Raw genomic sequence first — 24192 nt, 5'->3', positions numbered from 1 at the left:
GTCTTCTTGTAGATTGTAATGAAGAAATAAATAAGGGACGTAACAAAAAGAATAATCCTTTAAATCAAATCAAATTTGTTTCTAATTATGATCGAGTGAATCTGGATAGAAAAATAAATTGATGAAGATGGAAGGGCTTAGGTGAGAATATGGATAAGTGAAGAGTGTTGGAATTGGAAAAGGTAGAAATTCAGTAGTATGTTGTACAAAATAAGAGAAGAAATTGGACAAATGAAAGTAAAAATTAGATCTGAAAAGATTCGTTCCAAAATTACTATTTTAGGGCTAGTTGTCTTCAATAACAATATATACAGATGGGGCCAAATGAAAATTTTCGACAGCATGTATACTTATTTTACAAAACAACGTGGGGCAGCAGGCCCCACTGCCCAAGTTACTAATGCCAACGATCTGAACTGTCCTAGAGGGATCAAATAATTTGTTTTAGAGAATAGTGTAAATTACAATTTAATTTTTTAGAATTGTAAAAATTACAATTAATATTTCTAAAAAATGCAAATAATATTATTTTGAAAGATAGAAATGAAACCATAAAAAATTATATTTTATTAAAATTTTAAAAAAATTAATGATTTTTTAAAATTAAAAAAATAAATAAATTATATTTAAATAGGCAAATAAAATTAAACCTTTGTTTTAAAAATGTTTATTTCTTCTTTTCTTTTATAAAGAAGCACCTATTTTACAAAGCACACAAACCATTTACCCTGATTCGAACTGCATTTATGGGTATACATATAAATGCTCATCCCACTACCCACATGGTCTTGAGTGAGGTGTCTCCCTGTCTTGAGATAAAAGTTATAAAGGTCACTGACATAGCAGAAAGCGAAAGTCATGCGGCAATAATTGCTCACCAAAAAAAAAAAAAAAATGTGCTCTGGTTGATTACATGTGGTCGTCCCCAGAAAAAAAAGAAAAGAAAAAAACAGCAATTAAATAAATACATATGGGTTATAACAGATTATTAATGATATAACCTGGACGTAATAGCGATTATTCACTACTCACTGGTTACAGAGGTAGTGTTTAATTTAATTATTATTGATTAATATGACAAATACAATACTAACATACTTTCTAATTACTAACTACATTCAAAGCAGGCATGATATCGAAATGCATGGAATCCATGGCTTCTCTGCTAACAATTATATCAGCAGCTGATGACAACTGACTCATCACTTGCTCAATTACATGTTGTATAAACAACGTCATATTCAGGTAAGACGAACCTCCTTCTTCAACCGCACTCTTGGCCATCTCACCTACCTTCCAAGCTCGTTTCCTTCTCTCTTCCCCTTCTTCTCCTTCATCCATCAGCTTATCAATGGCTCTCGTTATATCCTCCCTTGTAACCAATTTGTCTTCCTTCTGAAGGTGCGTACTTATTTTCTCTACTCCAACCCCAACACCAGTCTTCAAAATTTCCACAATTAGCTTCTCATTCACGAATTGCTCAGCAAACATAGGCCAAGTTATCATGGGCAAACCAGCACTTACTCCTTCCAACGTTGAATTCCATCCGCAGTGCGTTAAGAATCCACCGGTTGAAGGATGAGACAATATCGGTACCTGCGGTGCCCAACCTCGTACAATCAGACCTCTTCCTCTGACTCTCTCTTCGAAGTTCTCTTCGACCAGCCATTCCTTTAGCTCTGTCGAGTAATCTCCTTTCCTAATCACCCAAATGAATGGACGGTTAGATGATTCCAATCCCAAAGCTAGCTCTTTCAATTGGGAAGCCAACATGCTGCAGAGACTGCCAAAACATGCATAAATTACAGATTTGGGTTTCTTCGAATCCAGCCACTTCAAGCAGTAATCCTTCCCATCATCCGTATTTTCGTTACCAGATATATTATCTGGTAAAATTCCTTGTTTAGACAAGGAAACCGGACCGATGCACCAGACTTTTTTAACGATTTTCTGATACTCCCTGACATACTCTGTCTCTAACTCTTGGAAGCTATTCACCAAAACGCCCTGTGCAGTTTTCTCGGCCTCTTTAAAAGACGGATTGCTGCTCTTTTTTCTGCTCGGCGCTCCAGGTAGTTGAGCCAAGGTGAATTCGATTCTATGTGGGATGTTAGGCACCAGAAACGGCTCTGTATCCGACATGACATTGTCAACGGTATCGGAATGAGCAAGTTTATCAGAGCATACGAGAGTGAAGCAAGAGATGGTATGGAAGATAACCCTTGGAATGTTGAACTTGTCGGCAACACTTACTGTCCAAGGAAGACAATAATCAGCAATGAGACAGTTAGGCCTTGGTTGTGATTCTTCCTCAAGCCATTTCTCAAGTGGGTCTTGTAGCGCACTGGTTGCTTCGAAAAATTTTGCCGATAAATCCAGAGAAGGGAGGGTGTCCAAGTTTTCACATCCTTCGGGAAGACCGAATTCTTGGCAAGGAAAAGGCATTGAAAGGAATTGGATTTGAAGGTCTGAGGCTTTGGAATGAGGGAGAATTTTGTTGAATCGGAGGGCGTTGAGGGGAGTGAGGACAATCGTAACGATTATGCCACGGTTGGCTAGAAGTTTGGCCATGTCCATGAAGGGTATGAGATGGCTTTGGGACATGAGAGGAACAAGAAGGAAATGAAGCTGGTGAACTGGGGAAGCCATTAATGGAGACATGGAGAGAGTAGTTGTTGTTGTGAGGGTGATTTCTGGCCAGTGCACCTTTCTAGCACTGGGCTACCACGAAGTTTGAGGCTTGAACTCAGTAAGGTGTTTATCTGTATATATATAGGCAAATTCAGTGAGCGGTAGAAGACAATTATTGATACAAAATAAATAAACGTGTAAACATGTAAATTCTGTGCAAGATCATTTTTTATTTTTTTTGGTTTTTGTTTTTTTTTTTTGCCCTTTAGTTTTTTTTATTTCAATGATTTATTAATGATAATTTATAATAATTAGATATTTTTATTAACTATAAATGTTAAAAAAAAAATCATAAACAAAAAATAAATCCAACTTAAAATTGTTTAAGATTTTTAATTTTTAATTTTTTTATTTTTTAACAGTTATAATTAATTGATATAATTAACAAATTCTAATTAACATCAATTAATATTAATAAATTATTAAAGTAAGCAAACAATTTAAAAAATAAATATATTATCAAATAGGCCTTAAAATTTTTTTTTTTTTTGGTTATACAAATTTCTAAGTTGAATTTAATATTACTTATATATATACATTGTTAAATGAGAAACGAAATTGATTCATTCATGGGTACTTAATAATTAGTGTAACTAAATCTGACCTTTTAAGCAAAAGGGCAAAAAAACTACATCTTACCTGCCTGATCATATAAATTAAAACTGGGTAAATTACGTTTATAAAAAAAAAAAAAATTTGGCTAACATTTATATCTTTTTTTTTTTTCCTTTCTTTTTGGGTATTTGTACTTTGTTTATTTATCTTGTGACATATACTTTCTTTTTTCTTTTCATAATGGTTATGAGGGATTCAAATCATTATTATAATTTTGTCCATTTTAATCGGTCTAAATGAATATAGGGGATTTACATCATGAATCTAAATAAAATTTGTCCATTATTATAAATTTTCTTTTTAATTAATATAAAAGTGGATCTTATAACTATTTGATAAAATTATAATTAGCAATGTTATTTTTTTAATATGTATTATTAAAAATTCAATTTTAAAATTTAATATTCACATTGCATTTGCTGTTGAAGAATCCGTAGTAATGCCAAATTTTGAAATTTGCAAAAGCAAGGGTTATAACGTCTATTAAACGATGATGGGCCACCTTTCACCCATAGAAAAGAAAATAATAAATCACCTCCTCCGTTCACCATTTGTTATTTTGCAATGAAACTCCAATTTTAATATATGTATTTTACCTTTCAATACTATTTATTTTTATTTATTTATTTTTTGGGTAACATTCCCTTTCTCTACTCTCTTCCTCATCTTACAAGTCGGCAACAGGCCCGTGGGAACTGGGGCATTGGCTTGGCATCATCCACGCAATTCACTAGATATTCTCTCAGCCTTTTGTGGCCCCTCGTAATCCTCCCATATTCACGTCTCTTTTATTTCCCAATTTCAGTGAACGAAATGTACTCTTCAAAAATATATAAATGGATAAAGGGTTGTTTTTCAATTCATCATCGCCACTGGTAGTTAGCTAGTAAATGCCTGGCAAAAAGCCTTGCTTCCACTTAAAAAGGTTGTTTTAGTCTTTTAATCTTAATTAGCGTAGAGTTTAAAAATATATAATGGAAAAAAAGAAATTAGAGAATAGGTTTACATAATTTAAATTTATCCTTTAAAATTTGTAGTAAAAGTTTTGTATTAATGCGCTTACACGTTTTAAATTGCCGATGCATATACGTAACTATTTAATTTCTTCACAAATCAAATTGAATCGAAAGAGAAAAAGATAGTACAACTTGCTCGATTACTCTAGTAGCCTTTAGAGCTACGGAATATCCAAATAAGCAAGATGCAAGAGATGCTCCTAGATAACCACATTCCGACAACTATTGCTTTAATTCACTTACTCATATCCCACGCGTGTTCAATGACCAAGTTAATATTGTTTGATAACATGATTAGCTTTTTATATTTTATTTTTATAATTTAATTATCTATAATTTGTCTATATATTGAGAACTATAATTTGTTATCTTAAACACTTAATAGAAACAATTAATCTTGAAGTAAAAAATAATAATTGTCACCATCAGCATTCATTGTACGTACAGTTGCATATTTATGGATGAGGAAGGACTGTGGCACTTAACCCAGTTGGTAAGACGGTCCAATAATAAGGTAGACACCTTACATGTTTGACATGAGGTGGAGCTCTGAGCAGCATACGTATTAAGCTGTCTTACACACCAAAACGTCTCCATGTTTCCTTGTTCCTCGTATCTTTTTATCAATAATCTAAAGCTCTAAAGTAAAAAAAACTTCAAATTTAATATCATAAATACGTCCCTAAACAATCAAAATATCACAGACCATTACATTTAGATGGTGGGTATCTTCCTCTCCTCTGACTTGAACTATTAGTTTCATATAAATTATAACTTAAGATTTGAGTGTTCCTAGACTTATTGAAGGAAAAATTAGAGAAATCTTCATTCTTTGTTACTTGTCATTTACTATATATAAGGAAAGTGAGAAGGCAAAGAAACCATTGAAGGGGATGAGTGAGTCAGCTTTATAGATATAACGTGGAGTGAAGAAGAAGCGAATAAGAGACTCAGGGAGGAAAGCCCTTCTCTCTTAAACGTTCTCTGAAGCTTACATTTCATAATTAATATCATAGAAACAAATACATGGAGAAGAGTGGAGAAAGTTGAAAAAGACAAAAAAATTAAAGAAAAAGAAAAAGAGAGATGGAGAATAAAACAAATTAAAAATATTATGCTTTTAATAGTTAGACACATGGCGTTTTGGGATTTGAAATCACACCAGCTGGTCCAAATCCAATATTTTCACCGATTATAGCAAACAACTAATGGCCGGAATTTAATGCTTGTCCAATAGTATATAAATAAGCATTCTAGAATCTCATTGCAAATACTAATAATAATGAAAAGCTTTCTAGAATTTAACAAAATAAAAAAAAAAGAAAAATTATACGCTCCTGCAGCTGGCTGAGCAGTGGCACAAAGACTGTGTGACAAGTCTTTCGCCGTCACTTTTAGGGAAGAGCATGCCGTCACTACTCAAATCGTATCCAGATTTACCCAACAAATTAAACAAAAAGATCTTATCAAGTATTAAGCCACTCACTGATTGACAGCTTCATTAGTACTGGTTACTCCTTCGTTCAGTACATTATGACATTTTTTTGGTGAATTATATTGTCACATACACCTTTGCGGCGAAGCAAATCCATACCATTAAAAAGAAAAGAACAAAATAAAACCAAAAAACAATTTTCCGTTCAAATATATCCGGGTTATGATGAGGATTCGGAATTATTGTTCAAATCTTGACACACCGCTCTTCCGCTATAGCATAACAAGGGATCCTCTGCAACAACATTTATCCTTAATAATATTCAGCCAAAAAAAAAAAAAAAAGCATTTATCCTTAACAACAACAACAACAACAACAACAACAATAACGACGATGACGACAACACACTGATCTAGAATAATTTGTGATGGCTGTCACATCTGACGCCACCGACCATAATTCTACTAAAATCACAGGGAAGGCAGATCCACATGATTTTTATACGACACCAAATGAACCACTAAAACTTAATGGGTAATTACTGATTAAAAACAATGGTGTCTGACAAATTTTACACTGGCCAACTTATAGTTTATGATATAAATAGATGAAGGCAAAATTTACGAACATATATAAGATATAAAAGAAAAAAATAAATAAAAATGGTAGGCTATATTATTAAAATCCATTTATGCGGTGAAAGTGAAACACATTAATTAGCCTCGTTGGTGAATCCTCAGCTAGAATGTTAAAAAAGAAATTTATAAAAATTAAATTATTTTAAATAATTAATTTAGTATTTTCAAGGAATATTCATAATGTAATAAATTAACAAGTTCTAGAAGGATCGTCATCATCCACCATAAGTGCAGCGAGTGGACTTTTTTTTGGAAGTAATTGCAGCAATGGGCTTTGTGATGGGTGTAGGTGGTTGTCTCCAATTATGTCCAATGCTAACCACCAAACGATTTTGTTCTAGAAGATTTTTATGGCCGCATCTACTTTCGCATTTCCGAAATTATGTCCATTGGTGGTAACCGCCAAACGATTTTGTTCCAGAAGATTTTTATGGCCGCATCTACTTTTGTATCCCAATTAATGCTTGAGAGCTATCAAAAATTTTTCTTTATCAAATAATAAAAATAAAATGATATGGAATTCTTTTATTGATAATCTATTTAATTATATTTATTTTTTAAATAGTTCATTCATTTATATCTAAATTATATTATTTTTAATCAATCTTTTGCATTTCTGTTTTCATTCACACTGATAAAAGCTTGTCACCCTGTCTCCCCCAATCTCATTCAGCGGAATATAGAGGCGTTTATGAACTGTCAAATCTGACGTTTACAATAAAATAATAGATAGAATTGTCATCAGACGGTTTATTAGTAGATTAATAAACCCTATTCACAAACCGTTTCAGAACATATACATCACATATTTTGGATCAAGTAAAGATTCTCAAACCATCACACATTTTGGATCAAGTAAAGATTCTGGATTCCTATAAACCATCGCTATATCCATTTAGTTAGGAATTGATGATCTTTTAACAATACCTTCTAAGGAATGACTAATCCAAGATGCTAAACAGCAAAATTTGATTTTGGAAAAATACCATCGTTATGGGAATCAAACATTTTTGATACGTCACATATTTTGTTCACACATCAGACGATTAAATTGAAATCGACTGTGTAATAATTGCAATTTTATGCCTTTGGAAATTACCATTAAAATTCAGATACAGAATTATAAGCAAACTCTGAAAATTTAATACTTCAACATATTGATAAGTTTTCAGTTCAGATATGTATCAATGCACCAACTATCAGGCCAAATATATGAGTACTGAATATTAATGAGTAGATGTCTTGGTAAAAGGTGTGCATGTGACTTGAATTTTAAGTACAGCTTATAATACTAGATTTATTTGTGAGATATAATTTTGGGCACTTCGGTCAAATCAAGTCAAGTCAAAGAAATTCGATGTTCTTACAGCTCCACCTAAAAGACCAGACGTAGAACACCATCTATTCCAAAACTGGAAAAGCCCGCTCGCATACAAACAATATGATAGGAGTAAAATATAGTGGAATTTGGCCCAATATCCCTTTTAGAAGGGCTATGATGATATATACCCCTTCATCGGTTAATTTTTTTTTTTTGCCCTTTAATATTCATTACATCCTTAAAAAAATTTTAAAAGATCTGTATGTCCTTTATTTTAGATTTAATATAAGTAAACCTTTTGTGTCTCCTACGATTTGACTTCTGGGTTCTCATAAACAACTAATGCTAAGATTAGAAAGAGGACCAAATCTAAAGACAACAAGTTTGAGTTCGAAAAAAGCAATGCTCAAATCTTCAGGCTAATGCTTGACGATGCCCATCTTCAATCCCGCCTTTATTTCTACGAGTATCGAAATGCTTTTACCTTCTCACTTGTGGTTGTTTCTTCTCTACTGCTTCAGAAACACTTGAATGGTGGATTGGAAGAATCTGGATTTTTAGCAAATGGTGGTTTTGTTCCGATTCTACTAGGATTTGTGGTTGTTTTTAAGTTTCTAACGTTGCTCGCCAAGGTTTTTTTTGAAAAATCAGCGTCAAGGAGGGCGTAGAAGCGTGAATAGAATCACCAAAAATTCTGAAAACGTTATCAAATTGGCAAAAAAAATTGATTACTGCAGGGCCTTTAGTAATTACCGATGAAACCTACGGTAATCAATTTGTCATTGCTGGAAAAATTACCATAGGTTTCATCGGTAATTACCGAAACCCCTGTGGTAATCACATTTTACCATTTTTTTTGCCTCCACAAGTCCCCTAATGTGTGTTAAATGCAACAACATGCAAAATATACATTCTTCAATGATCCTAAGGAGAAAAAATTCCAAAAGTTCAGAAAAAATTCTCAAATTGGTAAAAAATTTATTACCGTAAGGTCTTCGGTAATTACCGATGCAACCTACGATAATCAATTTGTCCTTGCTAAAAATATTATTGTAGGTTTCATCGGTAATTACCGAAACCCCTGTGGTAATCATATTTTATCAATTTTTTAGCACCCACAAGTCCCCTAATGTGTGTTAAATGCAACAACATGCAAAATATACTTTCTTCAATGACCCTCAAGAGAAAAAATCCCAAAAGTTTTCAAATGGGCACAAAAATTTGATTACCGTAGGGCATTCGGTAATTACTGATGAAACTTACGATAATCAATCTGTAGTTGCTGGAAAAATTACCGTAGGTTTCATCGGTAATTACCGAAACCCCTATGTTTATCATATTTTACCAATTTTTTGGCCCCCACAAGTCCCCTAATGTGTGTTAAATGCAACAACATGCAAAATATACATTTTTTAATGATCCTAAGGAGAAAAAATCCAAAAAATTCTGATAAGGTTCTCAAATTGCCAAAAAAAATTTATTACCGTATGGTCTTCGGTAATTACCGATGTAACTTAAGGTAATCAATTTGTCCTTGCTGGAAACATTACCGTAGGTTTCATCGGTAATTACCGAAACCCCTGTGGTAATCACATTTTACCAATTTTTTGGCGCCCACAAGTCCCTTAATGTGTGTTAAATGCAATAACATGCAAAATATACTTTTTTCAATTATCCTAAAGAGAAAAAATCTCAAAATTTTTTAAATGGGGACAAAAATTTGATTATCGTAGGGCCTTCGGTAACTATCGATGAAACCTATGATAATCAATTTGTAGTTGCTGGAAAAATTATCATAGGTTTCATCGGTAATTACCGAAACCCCTATGGTTATCACATTTTAACATTTTTTTGGCCCCCACAAGTCCCCTAATGTGTGTTAAATGCAAAAACATGCAAAATATATTTTCTTCAATGATCCTAAGGAGAAAAAATTCCAAAGTTCTCAAATCGGCAAAAAAAAGTGATTACCGTAGGGCCTTCGGTAATTATTGATGAAACCTACGGTAATCAATTTGTCTTTGCTTGAAAAATTACCGAAACCCCTATGATTATCATATTTTATCAATTTTTTGGCCCCCACAAGTCCCCTAATGTATGTTAAATGCAACAACATGCAAAATATTTTCTACTTTATTCGACGGTTAATGAGAAATGAGGGTAGACGAGAAATGGAAGATGGTTCCATTTATTCGACACTTTCATATCCATTTATTTAAATATTTTCCACAGCTACACAATTAATTCCCTCCTGACTACTCTCTTTTGGACATACTACCATGGAACCGTATTTTAAAAGAGATTGGAAGAAGCTTTCAAGCTGGGAATACTCTCCAATTTAAAACTAACTAAATTTCAATGCATATCATTCAAACAAGTTCAAATGGTCCCAAACTAGAGAGACAATATTTGAGAACTCAATTACCATCCATTTAAATTCTCATCCTTTTTATTTCTTGCTTTTCCACATCTCAAACAATATGGAGAATTTAATAATAAAATTAGATCCTTACACTTCATCTTGACTTGAGAATCATGTAGAAAAACTAAAAACTAAATCTGAATTAGCAAGAGAAAAATGTACAAGTGTTTTATGAATAAAATCTAAAGAATATTACAACTCCCACAAAAGGCTTTGTTGGTATCAATCCTAATTTGACCCAAAGTTCCGCATTAATGTCAAAATATCGAACACCAATTGGCACCACAATTGGTATAATGCCAAACTTTAGTGACAGCATTAAAAGCATACGGAGCACCTCCACTATAAGGGAGACCGATTTGATACCTGGATGAAATCAAACGAAATATCTGCGGTTAGTTACAATATTTAGCATACAAATTTCAAAAAAAATAATTAAATACCTAGAGTATCCATAAAGAAGTATAAAGGTTCAAATCTAACAATTGAGATAATAGCTCATACCCAGTAATAATAAAAGAAAATAGTAAAACACACTTGCCTTCATGAACATTAAGGTAAGACCCAATTCCGTGGCCTGTACCATGCCAATAATCAAGACCATTTTTCTATAGTGGAACTCAAGCAAGAATGTCTGTGACATTACCTGAAGGAAAATGAACATGTACCTTCCTATCACACAATCTTACAAGAATATAGTCAATACATTTCACTTAAAATGAAATACATAAATTAAAAAATAAAATAAAATACCGTTGGTTCCATTAGGAAATTGAGCATTCCCAAGTGCAATATGACCCTTGAGGACCTGCAAAATGAAGCGAACAAAATTACTTTGCAAGACTTGAAAAAATATAATAATAATATGATAATAAAAAGGAAAACTAAAATAGATTAGCACTTACTGCAGTATAGCATTTTCAACCATATCACTTTTTAACAAGAAGTATAAAACATTGGGCTATTATTATTTTATTTTGTTTAAGAAGTTATAAAATTCTTGAGAATGGTTCAGATTATATTAGTAACAAAAATTCTTTGTGTATGACATTGGAATTGGATTGCACCTTGTTATTTATTGTTTCTGGTGTTGGTTTAGCCATCGCATTAATTAACCATTTCTTTTATATATAAATAAATTATATGTTTATTTTCCTTTCTAAGTACTTCTTTATATCTATTTATGCATAAAACAAAATAATGGGAAAGGCAAATATCAAGAGATACTTTCTAATAATTCGATGATAATATATTCATAATTATCATGATTAGATTCATCCTCAGTTTTCTTAATTATACAATAATAATAAAAATAAAAATAAAAACTTTGATTTAGAAAGCAAATGGTAAGGTCACGCTTAAAGCACCACAACCACAAAAGAAGCTGGGAGTGTCCAACTGGCTGCTTTAATACTTCACCAATCAATACAAGAGGATGATAAAACCTAAAAACCATAAATTTTTGGTACAAATTTTTCAATCACAGCCATATAACTTCCATAAGGCTTTAGGTTCCTTAACCTTTTGAGTGGATGTGAGAATATGAGGTCCAAATTTATAGCATCTTCTTTGATAATGTTAGAGAGAAAAAGCAATTATTCTGATAGGGGCATGAACTACGTCAACAAGGCAACCTGTCCTCGTCGGTCTCTTTTACTTCAATCATCTTTTTATTTTTATTTTTATATTTGCTGCTACAAGCAATTGCCTTTTCTATATGCCAAGAGAACTTCTCTTTTTATTCCCTCCATAGAAAGTGTCTGCGTAACCATATAACATAGAAAAAGATATGCAGTAACTTTACGACCTCACACTTGTTGGAGAATTTAAGTATAAGTTGATAAAACGCTTCCAAAAATGAAAAAAATCAAAAACCACCACAGGCTTCAAGACGTATCATTCTAGTACTAGCCAATACTCAGATTGAAAATCAGATAAGACATAGCATCAACATACAAAAATAGTGCTACTGATCCTCTGATTTGCAGGTCCAACCAACAAATAGTACACGGAAAAATCGACTAAGACGTGTCAACAATGATGAAATAAAATGTCAATGCATAATAACCAGCATGGCAGGTGAACCATACCTATAAAAAGGTAAGCAGCCCTGTTCCACGCCCAAAGAGACTTCAACCAATTCCAGAAATCACCCACATCAATGCTGCTAAAACCTTCAAATGCACCTTTGAAAACCATAAATGTTGCTGGTGGAAATCCCATAAATCCCAAAACAAGATTACGAGATACTCTTGAAAAGTTTCTCGAACTCGGAACTCTAAGATCAAGCTTCAAGGGATGAGCTAGTAAACACATTGGGACAATAAGTAAACCCCAAATTTCTGCTGTAGCAAAATTAATGGCTAACATGAGACATAAACCAATGAAGGCAACTGAGATAGTCAATGATTTCAACATAATCAGCTGCTGGAATACCAAATTTCCATAGGGGGTTTAAGGATCTAGCCACTTGTCCTGCTGATTCGAATAATTCTCCCAAAATCTTTAGCCATTTGGAGTCAAGTACAGACCACATCTTGTCCACCTTTTCCCACAACCCTTGCCTATGTACAGCTAAATAGTTCACAATATTGATGAGGTCAAGGTTTGGCATCTGCCATTTGATGCCTCGGCATAGATGCTAAGGCTGTCCTCAGATTGGTCCTTTTTATCCACAACCTTAATGACAAGGGCTGCAGCCATAGTCCCAGCACGTCGAAATTCATTGTATATCTTCCTTTTAGCAATTGGGTTCTCTTCCACTTCATGCACATTATTGATTTCAAGACATATTTCCACATCTGCTATACACAATCTGGTAAATAATGGTGTGTGATCTCTTAGCCATGCAGCAATTGCTGCATATTCTCCATGCTGGGAATCAGCACCCAGCCAAATAAGATCCTTAGCCAGCCAAGTGACACGGGTGAGCAAGGAAAATACAGAGTATGCAATGCCCAAAGACAAAGCCTTGCCCTGATTAATTTTCGCTAAATTGAAAGGTGTTACAAGGACAGTTGCTTCCTTCCCATCACCACGTGGTGCTCTTATTATTCCAACAACATTGGTGCTGAACAACTGATATTCTGTTCAGTTTTTCCAGAATCTAGACCAGAAAAAAAAATGCAGCGGATGAAACTGAACAGCCTGAGGCTGGAACTTGTGATAGTTAACTTTGGCACCCAAGTCTGACATATACTGTGCTATCAGTCTTTACCTCTCTCTGAATCAAAAGATTTAAGAGAGAACCAAGTAAGAACACACTTGCATAGGATTTCTTCTTTTCCTAGGTTATCTACATTATTAAGTCAAGATAAGGAAAGCAATAAAAACGCATTTGCAACAGAGAACATAAAAAATATCCCAGGAAATAGGAGAGGTCCCATAGTGCAAAGTGCATATAATTTCCTGCAACTATTTTGCTAAATGTCTTGAGAAAGTTGAATAACAACGTATTAGAATCTCTAATGGACTAAGTTACAGCAATAACACCTTTAATATACATCAGCAACACAGAGAAAGAATTAAAAAGAAACATTAAATTTGTTTAACCAAATTTCCAAAGCATGTAAAGAGAAACACACTTCAACTCACATCAAATCCCCTAGATACATGAGCTTGGCTACGACAAGTTGATCTAGATACTTAGAAAACCAAGCTAACTTCAATCTTATTGTTCAACAATCTTAGAGGTGGGTACCCTTATATATATATGCATGTCCAGTAATAATCATATAAAAATTTAGAAAATTTGCTAACATAGTATAAAGGATTATTCAGTGCTAGAGCTATGAAACTATTTTAAAGTAATTTTCTAAAAAAAGGAACTAGCATTGTTTCATACTGCAGATACAAAATTGAAGCGGTTAAATTAGAATTCACAGAATTAAACCGAATAAGGAAGCACATACATTCCTGCACCTCGAGATTTGGAATTGAGAGCAATTACGTCCTTCACCCATTTATTTGCCTCCGATACATCCTGACTGGAGAGCATGGGATTCCCAGAACCTATTCAAGTTAACATTAAAAATAATTCGAAACAATCACCACAGTTAAGCAAACTTTAACTGCACTTTGATTTTTATTTTATGGTTTTTACAAGGAATTGAAATTGACCTGGCATGAGGGCATTTTTGAATATGTAAGTGTTCTTGGCAAGAACCGGAAGTAGCAAAAGAGCCAAAACTCCAGCAGTACAGAAAACAATGCTGAAAGCACCCAAAAAGGAGGAGGAAAAATCTCACGTCTAATCAGAATATTTTCGGCACCATATTAAAAATTGGATCTCAGTCGATGAAGAAAACCAACAACAAACAAATAATAAAGAAGAAAGAGTACCTGAAGAGGAGGTTGTGTGAGAGAGGAGCAGGCTCTGGGTTTTTTGGGGGAAGTGTGAGGAAGGAGAAGCGAAGAGCCGACTCTAGGAAGGAGAAGATAGGAGCCGGCTCGGGGGTTTTTTGGGGAAGGGTGAGGAAGGAGAAAGAGAAGAAAAGCACTTCGAAGGAAGTGAAAGAAAAACAGGCAAAAAGTAAAATTTGATATCAAGGGTACTTTAGGAATATTCAAAAAGAAGAGGATAAAACAAAAATAAATCATGAATCGGTGGTATATATCGTTAACCCCCTTTCAAAAGGGGTAATGGACTAAATTCTCTTAAAATATACTAATGATCCATAACTGAACTGGAAGGGGAATTCAACCCATTATCCCTCTTTTGGAGGGTTTAATAAAATATATCCATACATTCTTATATTTTTTTAATTTATCTTTTTTTATCTATTTTGTCTTTAAAAAAATTTAAAATGACTTGAGTATTTTTTTTTTTTTTCCTTTTCACTTCGAATGACCCATATCGGATAATCCTACACCTATTTTGTCCTAAATTTTTGCACTCTTTCTTCCTTCTTTCTACAGATAATCTCCCATTGAAAACAAAAAAAAAAAAAGTTTGCTTTCTTCTCTTAGCTTTGTTCTTTTTCCTTGAAAAGCATCCCTCACTTTAGTTATTTGTGTATTTTTTTTAGTTCAATTATTTGGGAAAAAAAGAAGAAGTTTGATACATGGGAAAAAGTTCTTGAAGAGACCTGAAGGGGTGCTTCTACAGTGCTTCCCTTCTCAGAACCAAGCGACAAGAGTGATGGCAGTTTTAGATATTCTGTCGAACCATTTCCAAGATGAAGAGTACCTTGGCGATCAGTCGAAGGCTATTTGGGATGAAGATCCTGTTATAAAGGTTGCCTTCGATTGCTTCAATGGCAGATTGAGGAGTTTGAAAGCTTTGTTAAGGAAAGAAATGCTAACAATGATTTGAAGAACCAAAGTGGAGCTGGTGTTTTACCAGAAAAGAAAATGAATTTTACTTGGTTTTATATTAAATAAGGGTAACTTAGGCATATTAAAAAATCGATGGGTAAAACAAAAATTATTTGAATGGAAAGGATATATTTCATTGGGCCTCTAGAAAAAAAGGGCATTAGGCCAAATACCCCAAACTGGAAACATAGGATACATTTCATGGAATTTACTAGGGTCGAAACCATTGGCTTTCTGTTTAACATTTTGTTGGACTGAATCAAATTATTTCGTTTTAGGCTTAAAAGATGAACCAATTATGACTCTTGTTGGGTACTTGGGTTTCTCCAGTTTAGACTGGGAGATCAAAGGCCCAAAGGCTTTTTTATCCCAATTTATTCTAAATGACCCAAAAAAGAGATTTCAGTGGTTGATTTTCTACAACCACAATTTCAAGTTCTTTCTCACAAAATATTTACAAAGAATAAATTACATTACATATGCATATGCCAAAAGTATCTGCAGAGCTTAGCTCCAAATATATGCACAGAAAAAATAATTTATGCCTGTTTCAAAATATTTTCTAGTAGCAATGTAATACAGAGGCAAGAAGATCCTCCTTGATCTATTGTCTTCTTTGTCATTTCTGCAAGATTTTTTAGCTCTTTTTCTTCTCTCTTCTCCTTATTTCCCTTCATTCATAACTTTGTCTATGGCCTCCTTAATGCGATCCTTATTCACTAGCAACCCACATTTCTCTTCTTCCCAAAGTAGCACAACCATCTCAGCCCTAACCCTCACACCAACCTGCAATACTTAGCACAATAAATTTCTCGTTATAAAATTGCTCTGCAAAACAAAGGCCATGTTATCATTGGCGCACCTGCACAAATTCCTTCCAATGTTGAATACCAACCACAATGTGTTAAGAACACTCCAAGTCTCCAATTGCAGGATGTGACAATATTAGTTTTTGTGAAGCCCAACCCGGGATCAATAGGCCTTGCTCTTTTACCCTCTCCTCAAAACCATCTTCTACTAACCAGTTTTCAATTTCTTCTTTTCTATATCCATCCCTCATAACCCAAATGAAGGCCCTTTTCGATGCCTCTAAGCCTAAACGAAACTCTGCCAAATGGGGAGGAGTTAGGCGATTCAGACTTCCAAGACAATCGTACATTACAGAGCCTGGTTTCTGTGAATCAAGCCACTTCAAGCAGTACTGATTCTCATCGTTCGAGTGATTTTTACTTCCTCTCTGAGCCTCGTCCAAATTCTCCTTTTTGTACAACGATACTAGTCCAATGCACCACACTTTTCTTCCAGTTACTTTCTTACATTCTTCCGCATATTCTTCTTCCAACTCTTGGAAACTATTAACCATTACACCATATGCTTCTTCTTTAGCTTCCTTTATCCTATCGATATAAGCTTTCAAATATTGATTCGATGGCGTATTGAAAATGCCATATTATTGGGCCTTTGTGAATTGTATTCGATGAGGCAGTCCAGGAACTACAAATAGCTCAGATTCAGATAAAAGTTTCATAGGCCTTGGATACGTGTAAATTGTGAGAGCAGAGGCGAGTAAAACAATTCATCCCATTAAGTGAGATTCTTGGAATTCGAAATTTGCGTGCAGTCTTGCAATCCAAACGACATTCTTATCGGATACAATGCAAGTTGGAGTGGGTTTGAGCTCTTGGAAAAGCTGTTCAAAATTATAGGTTTCATGAAACTGGTAATATGATGTGGCGAGGGAAGGGTGTCTGATGTCACGTCCCGTCCAGAAGAGGTGAAAACCTTGAGATTTGGCTGGAAGGTTCTACACTCTCCATGAAGATCCAAGAGAAGCCCAGAATATTCGAGAAGATTCAAGAGAAACCTAGACTAATGTAGATGAGAATCTCTCTAGAATACTCCATGTAAATATCTTGTACATAATCCTAGAATAATCTAGAACCCTAACTAGATAGGTGACATGTGTACATATCTAGAACTTTGTATCTTTGTGATACGTGCCAAGCCCTCTATATAAAAGGTTGGACTCTCATTTGTAAGACATCCAAGAATTCTAACAATACAAGTATTCTCCACATTCTCTCAAACTCTCCTACTTCCTACTTTCTCACTCTTAGCTTCCACATTGTGAAAGCTTGTGAGCAAGGTTTACTTAGCAAGGGAGGTGTTAAGTGCCGCATGGGAGTGTTGGAAAAGTTAGGCCCGTGACAGTTGGTATCAGAGCCAATTGCTACTCAAGCATATCGTTGGTGTAACGTGGAAGTAGGCAAGATGGCTAGCTTGGAGGTTACCATCAATGTGGAGGGAGCTACTGATGTGCGAGGTCTTGAAGAGCAACGCAACCGTAATGCGGGGAAGCAGAGGCATAAGTCCAAGTCCAAGAATGTGATGACGGGCATAGAGTTGCGTTTGGAGGAGCATGCTGCTCAAGTACAGGAACGGTTTGAGGCGCTGGAGAGTCGCCTAGATGGGCTGGAGTCGGAGGACATTGCCATCAATCAATTCGTGAGAGGGTTACTCAATGGGCTAGACGATGCCTTGAGGAGGGAGCTCCGCTCGACACGCGACCAATGCATGGGGGAGGTAGCAGACCTTCGTGCCATATTGGAGAGAGAATTGGATGCTATCCGCACCCAAATGGAGGATATGCAGGGTGATTGGGCTCTTTGCAAGAGGGCGGTGGCGTCGGGCACAACCACCATCCGCGAGGGGCCACGAATCGATGTGCCAAAGCCCAAGTCCTACTCCGGGGCAAGGAATGCGAGGGAGCTCGAGAATTTCCTTTGGGGCTTGGAGCAATACTTTGAAGCAATGGGCATTGTGGACGATGCTTCAAAGATTAGGATTGCTACTCTCTACCTTAGCGACACAGCAATGTTATGGTGGAGAAGGAGGCATAGCGACATTGAGCGAGGTACGTGCACTTTCCATACTTTTGATGACTTTAAAAAGGATCTCAAAAGGCAATTCTATCCGGAGAATGCCGAAGATGAGGCAAGGAGTCTCCTTCGAACGACTTAAGCAAATGGGCCATATCCGGGAATACATCAAGGAGTTCACCAACTTGGTGTTGGAGATCCTGGACTTGTCAGATAAAGACTCCCTTTTCTACTTCATGGATGGCCTACAACCTTGGGCAAAGACGGAGTTGAAAAGGCGCGGGGTACAAGATCTAGCTAGTGCCATCTCACATGCCGAAAGCTTTATCGACTACACCATCCAAAGGGACTCCTCGAAGCCAATAAATAAGAAGACCAACCATGGAAAAGGTGGGGGAGAATCAAGCAAGCCCAAAGAACACAAAAGAGAGGAAGGTGCACACAAACCTCAAAGCTCGAAATGGAAGCCGTCTAGAGAAGGTAAGGATGCTTCCAAACCTAAGAACTTTTGTTTCTTGTGCGATGGCCCACATTGGGTTAGAGATTGCCCAAAGAGGAAGGCATTGAATGCCATGACCACTCAATATGAGGAGAGACAAGAGGAAGAAGCCAACATGGGCTCCTGGCAAGTATTGAATGCCATCAAGGCTGCTTCTAAGGATTCAAAGAAAGGTGGCCTAATGTTTGTAGAAGCAAAGATCAATGGAGTGCTCACCAAAACATTAGTGGACACGGGGGCTACGCACAACTTCCTATCGGTAGAAGAGGCACAACGACTTGGCGTTAAGGCCTTTAAAGAGGGTGGATCAATGAAGGCGGTTAACTTGGTTGCAAAGCCCATCCATGGGGTTGCTAAAGGTGTACAAGCCATCATTGGAGAATGGGTGGGCCAATTAAACTTATTGGTAGTTTCCATGGATGACTTCAAGGTCGTTCTAGGCATGGAGTTCCTAAACCAAGTGAAGGCCTTCTCCCTTCCATTTGCAAACTCTATGTGCATCATGGATGGAGGGATGACTTGCATGGTGCCTACGGAAAGGGCTAGCAAGATGGAGGCCAAAGCTTTATCGGCCATGCAATTTAAGAAGGGCATTAAAAAGAAGGAGCAAAGCTATCTAGCTGTTGTTCAAGAGCTCGATGGCCATAAGGACGTCCTAATATCTTCCAAAGTGCAAGAGGTACTAAAAGAGTTCAAGGACATGATGCCTAAGGAGCTGCCTAAGAAACTACCACCTAGGAAGGAGGTAGACCACAAGATTGAGCTAGAACTGGGGTCCAAGCCACCCGCTATGAGCCCCTATCGCATGGCACCGCCAGAATTAGAAGAGCTTAGCAAGCAACTTAAGGATCTTGTCGATGCGGGGTACATAAGACCTTCGAAAGCTCCCTATGGTGCGCCGGTGTTGTTCAAAAGAAGAAAGATGGGTCGTTGCGAATGTGTATCGACTATCAAGCTTTGAATAAGATCACCATCAAGAACAAATACCCCATCCCTCTCATTGCGGATCTCTTCGATCAACTTGGCCAGGCAAAGTACTTCACCAAGCTTGACCTTCGCTCCGGGTACTATCAAGTGCGCATAGCCAAAGGTGATGAGGCCAAGACCACATGCATCACGAGGTATGGTTCCTATGAATTTCTAGTGATGCCTTTTGGTTTGACAAATGCCCCTGCCACGTTTTGCACCTTGATGAATAAGCTATTCCATCCATATCTTGATCGCTTTGTAGTAGTATATCTGGATGATATTGTCATATATAGCAATACTATGGAAGAACACTTACAACACCTTAGACAAGTCTTCCAAGTGCTACGAGACAACGAGCTATATATCATGCTGGAGAAGTGCTCCTTCGCACAAGAAGAAGTTATGTTCTTGGGGCACAAGATCAAGGATGGGAAACTTATGATGGACGAAGCGAAGGTGCAAGCCATACAAGAGTGGGAGCCACCCACCAAGGTACATGAATTAAGATATTTCTTTGGCTTTGTCAACTACTACCGACGGTTTATCAAAGGATACTCGGTGAGGGCTACTCCATTGACCAACATGTTGAAGAAAAACCAAGCTTGGGGTTGGACGGAGAAATGCCAACAAGCCTTCGAAGATCTAAAGAAAGCAATAACGGAGGAACCGGTGTTGTGCCTACCCGACCACTCTAGGCCATTCGAAGTGCATACGGATGCATCGGACTTTGCCATAGGTGGGGTGCTAATGCAAGATAGGCACCCAATTGTATTCGAAAGCAGAAAGCTCAATGACACGGAGCGGCGTTATACGGTGCAAGAAAAGGAGATGACGGCGGTTGTCCATTGCCTGCGCACGTGGAGGCATTACCTTTTAGGGAGCTCCTTCACCATTATGATGGATAACATTGCCACCAGTTACTTCCAAACCCAAAAAAAACTCACCCCCAAGCAAGTTCGATGGCAAGACTTCTTGGCAGAGTTCCATTACAAGATGGAGTACAAGCCGGGAAAGGGGAATGTGGTGGCGGACGCACTTAGTAGGAAGGCTGAACTTGCATCCATAAGTCGGCCTGAGTGCGCCTTGCTGGAACGTATCAAGGAAGGACTCCCACAAGACCCCATGGCTAAGAACATCATGGTCCTAGTCAACGAGGGAAAGACTAGGCGGTTTTGGGTAAGAGATGACTTGCTTTACACTACGGGGGACCGTGTATATATGCCCAAGAAGGACAATCTAAGAAGGAAATTGATCAAGAAGTGCCATGACACCAAGTGGGCTGGCCACCCGGGCACTCGACGCACCCTAGCCTTAATAGGAGCCACATATTATTGGCCCCATATGATGGATGATGTGGAGGTCTATGTGAGGACATGTCTTGTGTGCCAACAAGACAAGGTAGAGCAAAAGCAATAAGGAGGGTTGCTAGATCCATTGCCCATTCGAAACGGACCTTGGGAGAGTGTTTCGACGGATTTCATCACTTGTTTACCTAAGTCGGAGGGCTATGGTAGCATTATCGTCGTAGTGGATCGGTTTAGCAAGTATGCTACCTTTATCCCTGCACCTAAGGATTGCACGGCAGAGGAGACAACCCGACTATTTCTAAGGCACATGGTGAAGCTGTGGGGAGTACCTAGCAACATAATAAGTTATCGAGACCCTTTATTCACTGGAAGGTTTTGGACCGAGCTCTTCAAACTTCTTGGCTCGGATTTAAACTTCTCCACTAACTTCCACCCACAAAGTGATGGGCAAACGGAGTGCACTAATGCCTTATTGGAGCTCTATTTGAGGCACTATGTGAGTGCCAACCAAAGAGATTGGGCTAAGTTACTAGATGTGGCTCAATTCTCCTACAACCTACAATGGAGTGAATCAACTAATAGGAGTCCATTCGAGATCGTGACGGGGATACGACCGATGACTCCTAATGCTCTAACCTTAAGCTATGGAGGCAAAAGCCCTGCTGCCTACAGGTTTGCCAAGTCTTGGGAGGAACAAGCCGACTTGGCTAAAGCATACTTGGACAAGGCATCTAAAAAGATGAAGAAGTGGGTCGATACCAAGAGAAGGCACGTAGCATTCGAAGAAGGGGATTTGGTCATGGTGAAGCTACTGCCCCAACAATTCAAGGCCCTACGGAAGGTACATAAGGGGTTGGTTCGACGCTATGAAGGACCATTTCCTATTGTGAGAAAGGTGGGTAAGGTTTCCTATCAACTACAACTTCCTCCTAAGTTGAAGATTCACCCTGTTTTCCATGTGAGTGTCTTGAAGCCTTATCATCAAGACATGGAGGACCCTAGTTAGGGGGGAATCAAAGAGGGCACTTACGGTGGTTGTGACTTCGTTTGATAAGGACATAAAAGCTATACTTGCAGATCGGGTTATACGACGTAGAGGAGTGTCTAACTATACTGAGTACCTAGTGAAGTGGAAGAACCTACCTGATAGTGAAGCTAGTTGGGAACATGAAGAGGCTTTATGGCAATTTAGAGACCACATTCGGAGGTTCAAGGAAGAAGACCCGACGACGGCGTCGCGAGATTAGGTGGGGGAGGGTGTCATGTCCCGTCCAGAAGAGGTGAAAACCTTGAGGTTTGGCTGGAAGGTTCTATACTCTCCATGAAGATCCAAGAGAAGCCCAGAATATTCTAGAAGATTCAAGAGAACCCTAGACTAATGTAGATAAGAATCTCTCTAGAATACTCTATGTAAATATCTTGTACATAACCCTAGAATAATCTAGAACCCTAACTAGATAGGTGACATGTGTACATATCTAGAATCTTGTATCTTTGTGATACGTGTTGAGCCCTCTATATAAAGAGTTGGACTCTTATTTGTAAGACATCCAAGAATTTTAGCAATACAAGTATTCTCCACATTCTCTTAAACTTTTCTACTTCCTACTCTCTCACTCTTAGCTTCTGCATTGTGATAGCTTGTGAGCAAGGCTTACTTAGCAAGGGAGGTGCTAAGTGCCGCACGAAGAGTGTTGGAAAAGTTAGACCCGTGACACTGAGCTCTGATATTCCGATGACTATCCAGATTCAGAATTTGGAAACTGAAGAAGCAAAACCTTGATGGGAAGCCCGGATTCAATATGACGATGACTGATTGAATTGATGTGGCCTTGGCCATATGGGGTATCAACAAAAAATGAAGCTTTTTGATCATCTGCGGCTGTGCCTCCCTGGATGATCACGATGATGAATGTAAAGGATTCAGATCTGCGCTTTGGATTGATTTGGTTGTTTGTCTACTTTGTTTGGATGATAAAGCGTAGTTATTATGCAATCGCACACAGTCACACGTAACATGGCTATATATTAAATTAAAATAAGCAAGCCATGTGAATCTCAATATATATATATATATACACACACACTATAAGAATTCTTCAACTTAAAAAAAATTTCGGATAAGCAGGATGTGACTTCTGTTAAGGACTTGTCAGTATAAAATCCTTTTATAATTACCAAGTGGATGTTTGGAAAGAACTCCTTGAAACTTTGTTGGGCGATCAACCAAAACATCAACAGGTATCATACAACTTATAGTTTTGAATGCCGAGGTGATTCTCGTGTTTTTTACGTTTGCTGAGGAATTTCAAGGTTAATTTTTAAATTAGACGAGTTTTCATATATGCAGAAAAAAGAAAATTAAAGTTATTTATTTATTTATATGTTGTAATAATGCAAATATTATATATATATATATATATATATGTAAATTTATTAATTTTATGTTTCCAAAAAAGTGTTTATTTTAAAAAATTTCTGTTTCCATTATTTTAATTATTTTTTTGAGAATTATAGGGGTAAAAGTGAAATTAATTGATCATAGTGGACCAAAGAAAAAAAAAAAGAAAAGAAAAGAAAAGAAAAGAACTCTAATTCACTTTAAACGTGGAATAAAATAATATAGATTGTCATATGAATAGATAAATATGAATATCATGTTTCTAAATTTATCAGTAGCCGTACTTTGCTCACTTAAGAATTTATATTTACGAAATGTAATAATAATTTTGTACAAATGATTTATACTTTAATCTACACTTACTGAATTCACCCAAAAATATATATATATATATATATATATTGAAAGGCCTTACATTATGGAGGCCCTACACAAAGGCCTAGTTTGTTTTTGTTTTTGACTTTTAAAATTTTTTATCACTACATGGGGAGAGGGATAGGTTACCAATATATATATATATATATATATATATAAGGATATATATTTTGACTTGTGGTTACCAATAGGTTACGGGGGCATAAATCAACCTTATGTAGCAATTACAATTAACAGGAAAATATAACACTTTTATATTGTAAAATTATGCATGTTGCATAATGTCTTCTAGTAGCATTGTGATACAG

The 24192-nt window shown here is 36.6% G+C and overlaps 3 protein-coding genes and 1 pseudogene across 3 annotated transcripts in view; all 4 read right to left on the bottom strand.

The window, feature by feature from the left end:
• Nucleotides 1–6522, bottom strand: part of LOC107432056 (vacuolar protein-sorting-associated protein 37 homolog 1) — a 97856-nt gene extending 91334 nt beyond the window's left edge. The window contains exon 1 of the mRNA XM_016043111.4: nucleotides 6512–6522. The gene's annotated coding sequence lies outside the window, so the exon portion shown is untranslated. The remainder of the gene's footprint in view (nucleotides 1–6511) is intronic.
• LOC107432019 (UDP-glycosyltransferase 73C3) lies at nucleotides 1009–2759 on the bottom strand. Its single transcript, XM_016043072.4, has one exon. The coding sequence runs from the start codon at nucleotides 2659–2661 to the stop codon at nucleotides 1102–1104; it is 1560 nt and encodes a 519-aa protein (XP_015898558.1). The 5' UTR covers nucleotides 2662–2759; the 3' UTR covers nucleotides 1009–1101.
• Nucleotides 6523–11999: 5477 nt separating the features above from the next.
• LOC107431990 (uncharacterized) lies at nucleotides 12000–14676 on the bottom strand (annotated as a pseudogene).
• A 1441-nt stretch (nucleotides 14677–16117) lies between these two features.
• On the bottom strand, nucleotides 16118–16817 carry LOC125419407 (UDP-glycosyltransferase 73C7-like). Its single transcript, XM_048465247.2, has 2 exons — nucleotides 16449–16817; nucleotides 16118–16240 (listed from the first exon to the last, which is right to left on the bottom strand). Exons 1-2 carry the CDS (start codon nucleotides 16815–16817, stop codon nucleotides 16118–16120), a joined length of 492 nt encoding a protein of 163 aa, XP_048321204.1.
• Nucleotides 16818–24192: the final 7375 nt, after the last annotated feature.

Source organism: Ziziphus jujuba, chromosome 11 (genome assembly GCF_031755915.1).
Source record: "Ziziphus jujuba cultivar Dongzao chromosome 11, ASM3175591v1".
NCBI lineage: Eukaryota > Viridiplantae > Streptophyta > Magnoliopsida > Rosales > Rhamnaceae > Ziziphus > Ziziphus jujuba.
This window is presented reverse-complemented; position numbering and strand designations above follow the sequence as displayed.

What these genes read in the sequence shown, in the direction of transcription:
- LOC107432019 (XM_016043072.4), bottom strand. Translation starts at nt 2,661, where the DNA reads ATGTCTCCATTAATGGCTTCCCCAGTTCACCAGCTTCATTTCCTTCTT.
- LOC125419407 (XM_048465247.2), bottom strand. Translation starts at nt 16,817, where the DNA reads ATGGTTAATAGTTTCCAAGAGTTGGAAGAAGAATATGCGGAAGAATGT. An exon ending in AAGATGGTTTTGAGGAGAGG is followed by an intron (nt 16,241 to 16,448) that starts GTAAAAGAGCAA and finishes TAAGTATTGCAG; the next exon opens with GTTGGTGTGAGGGTTAGGGC.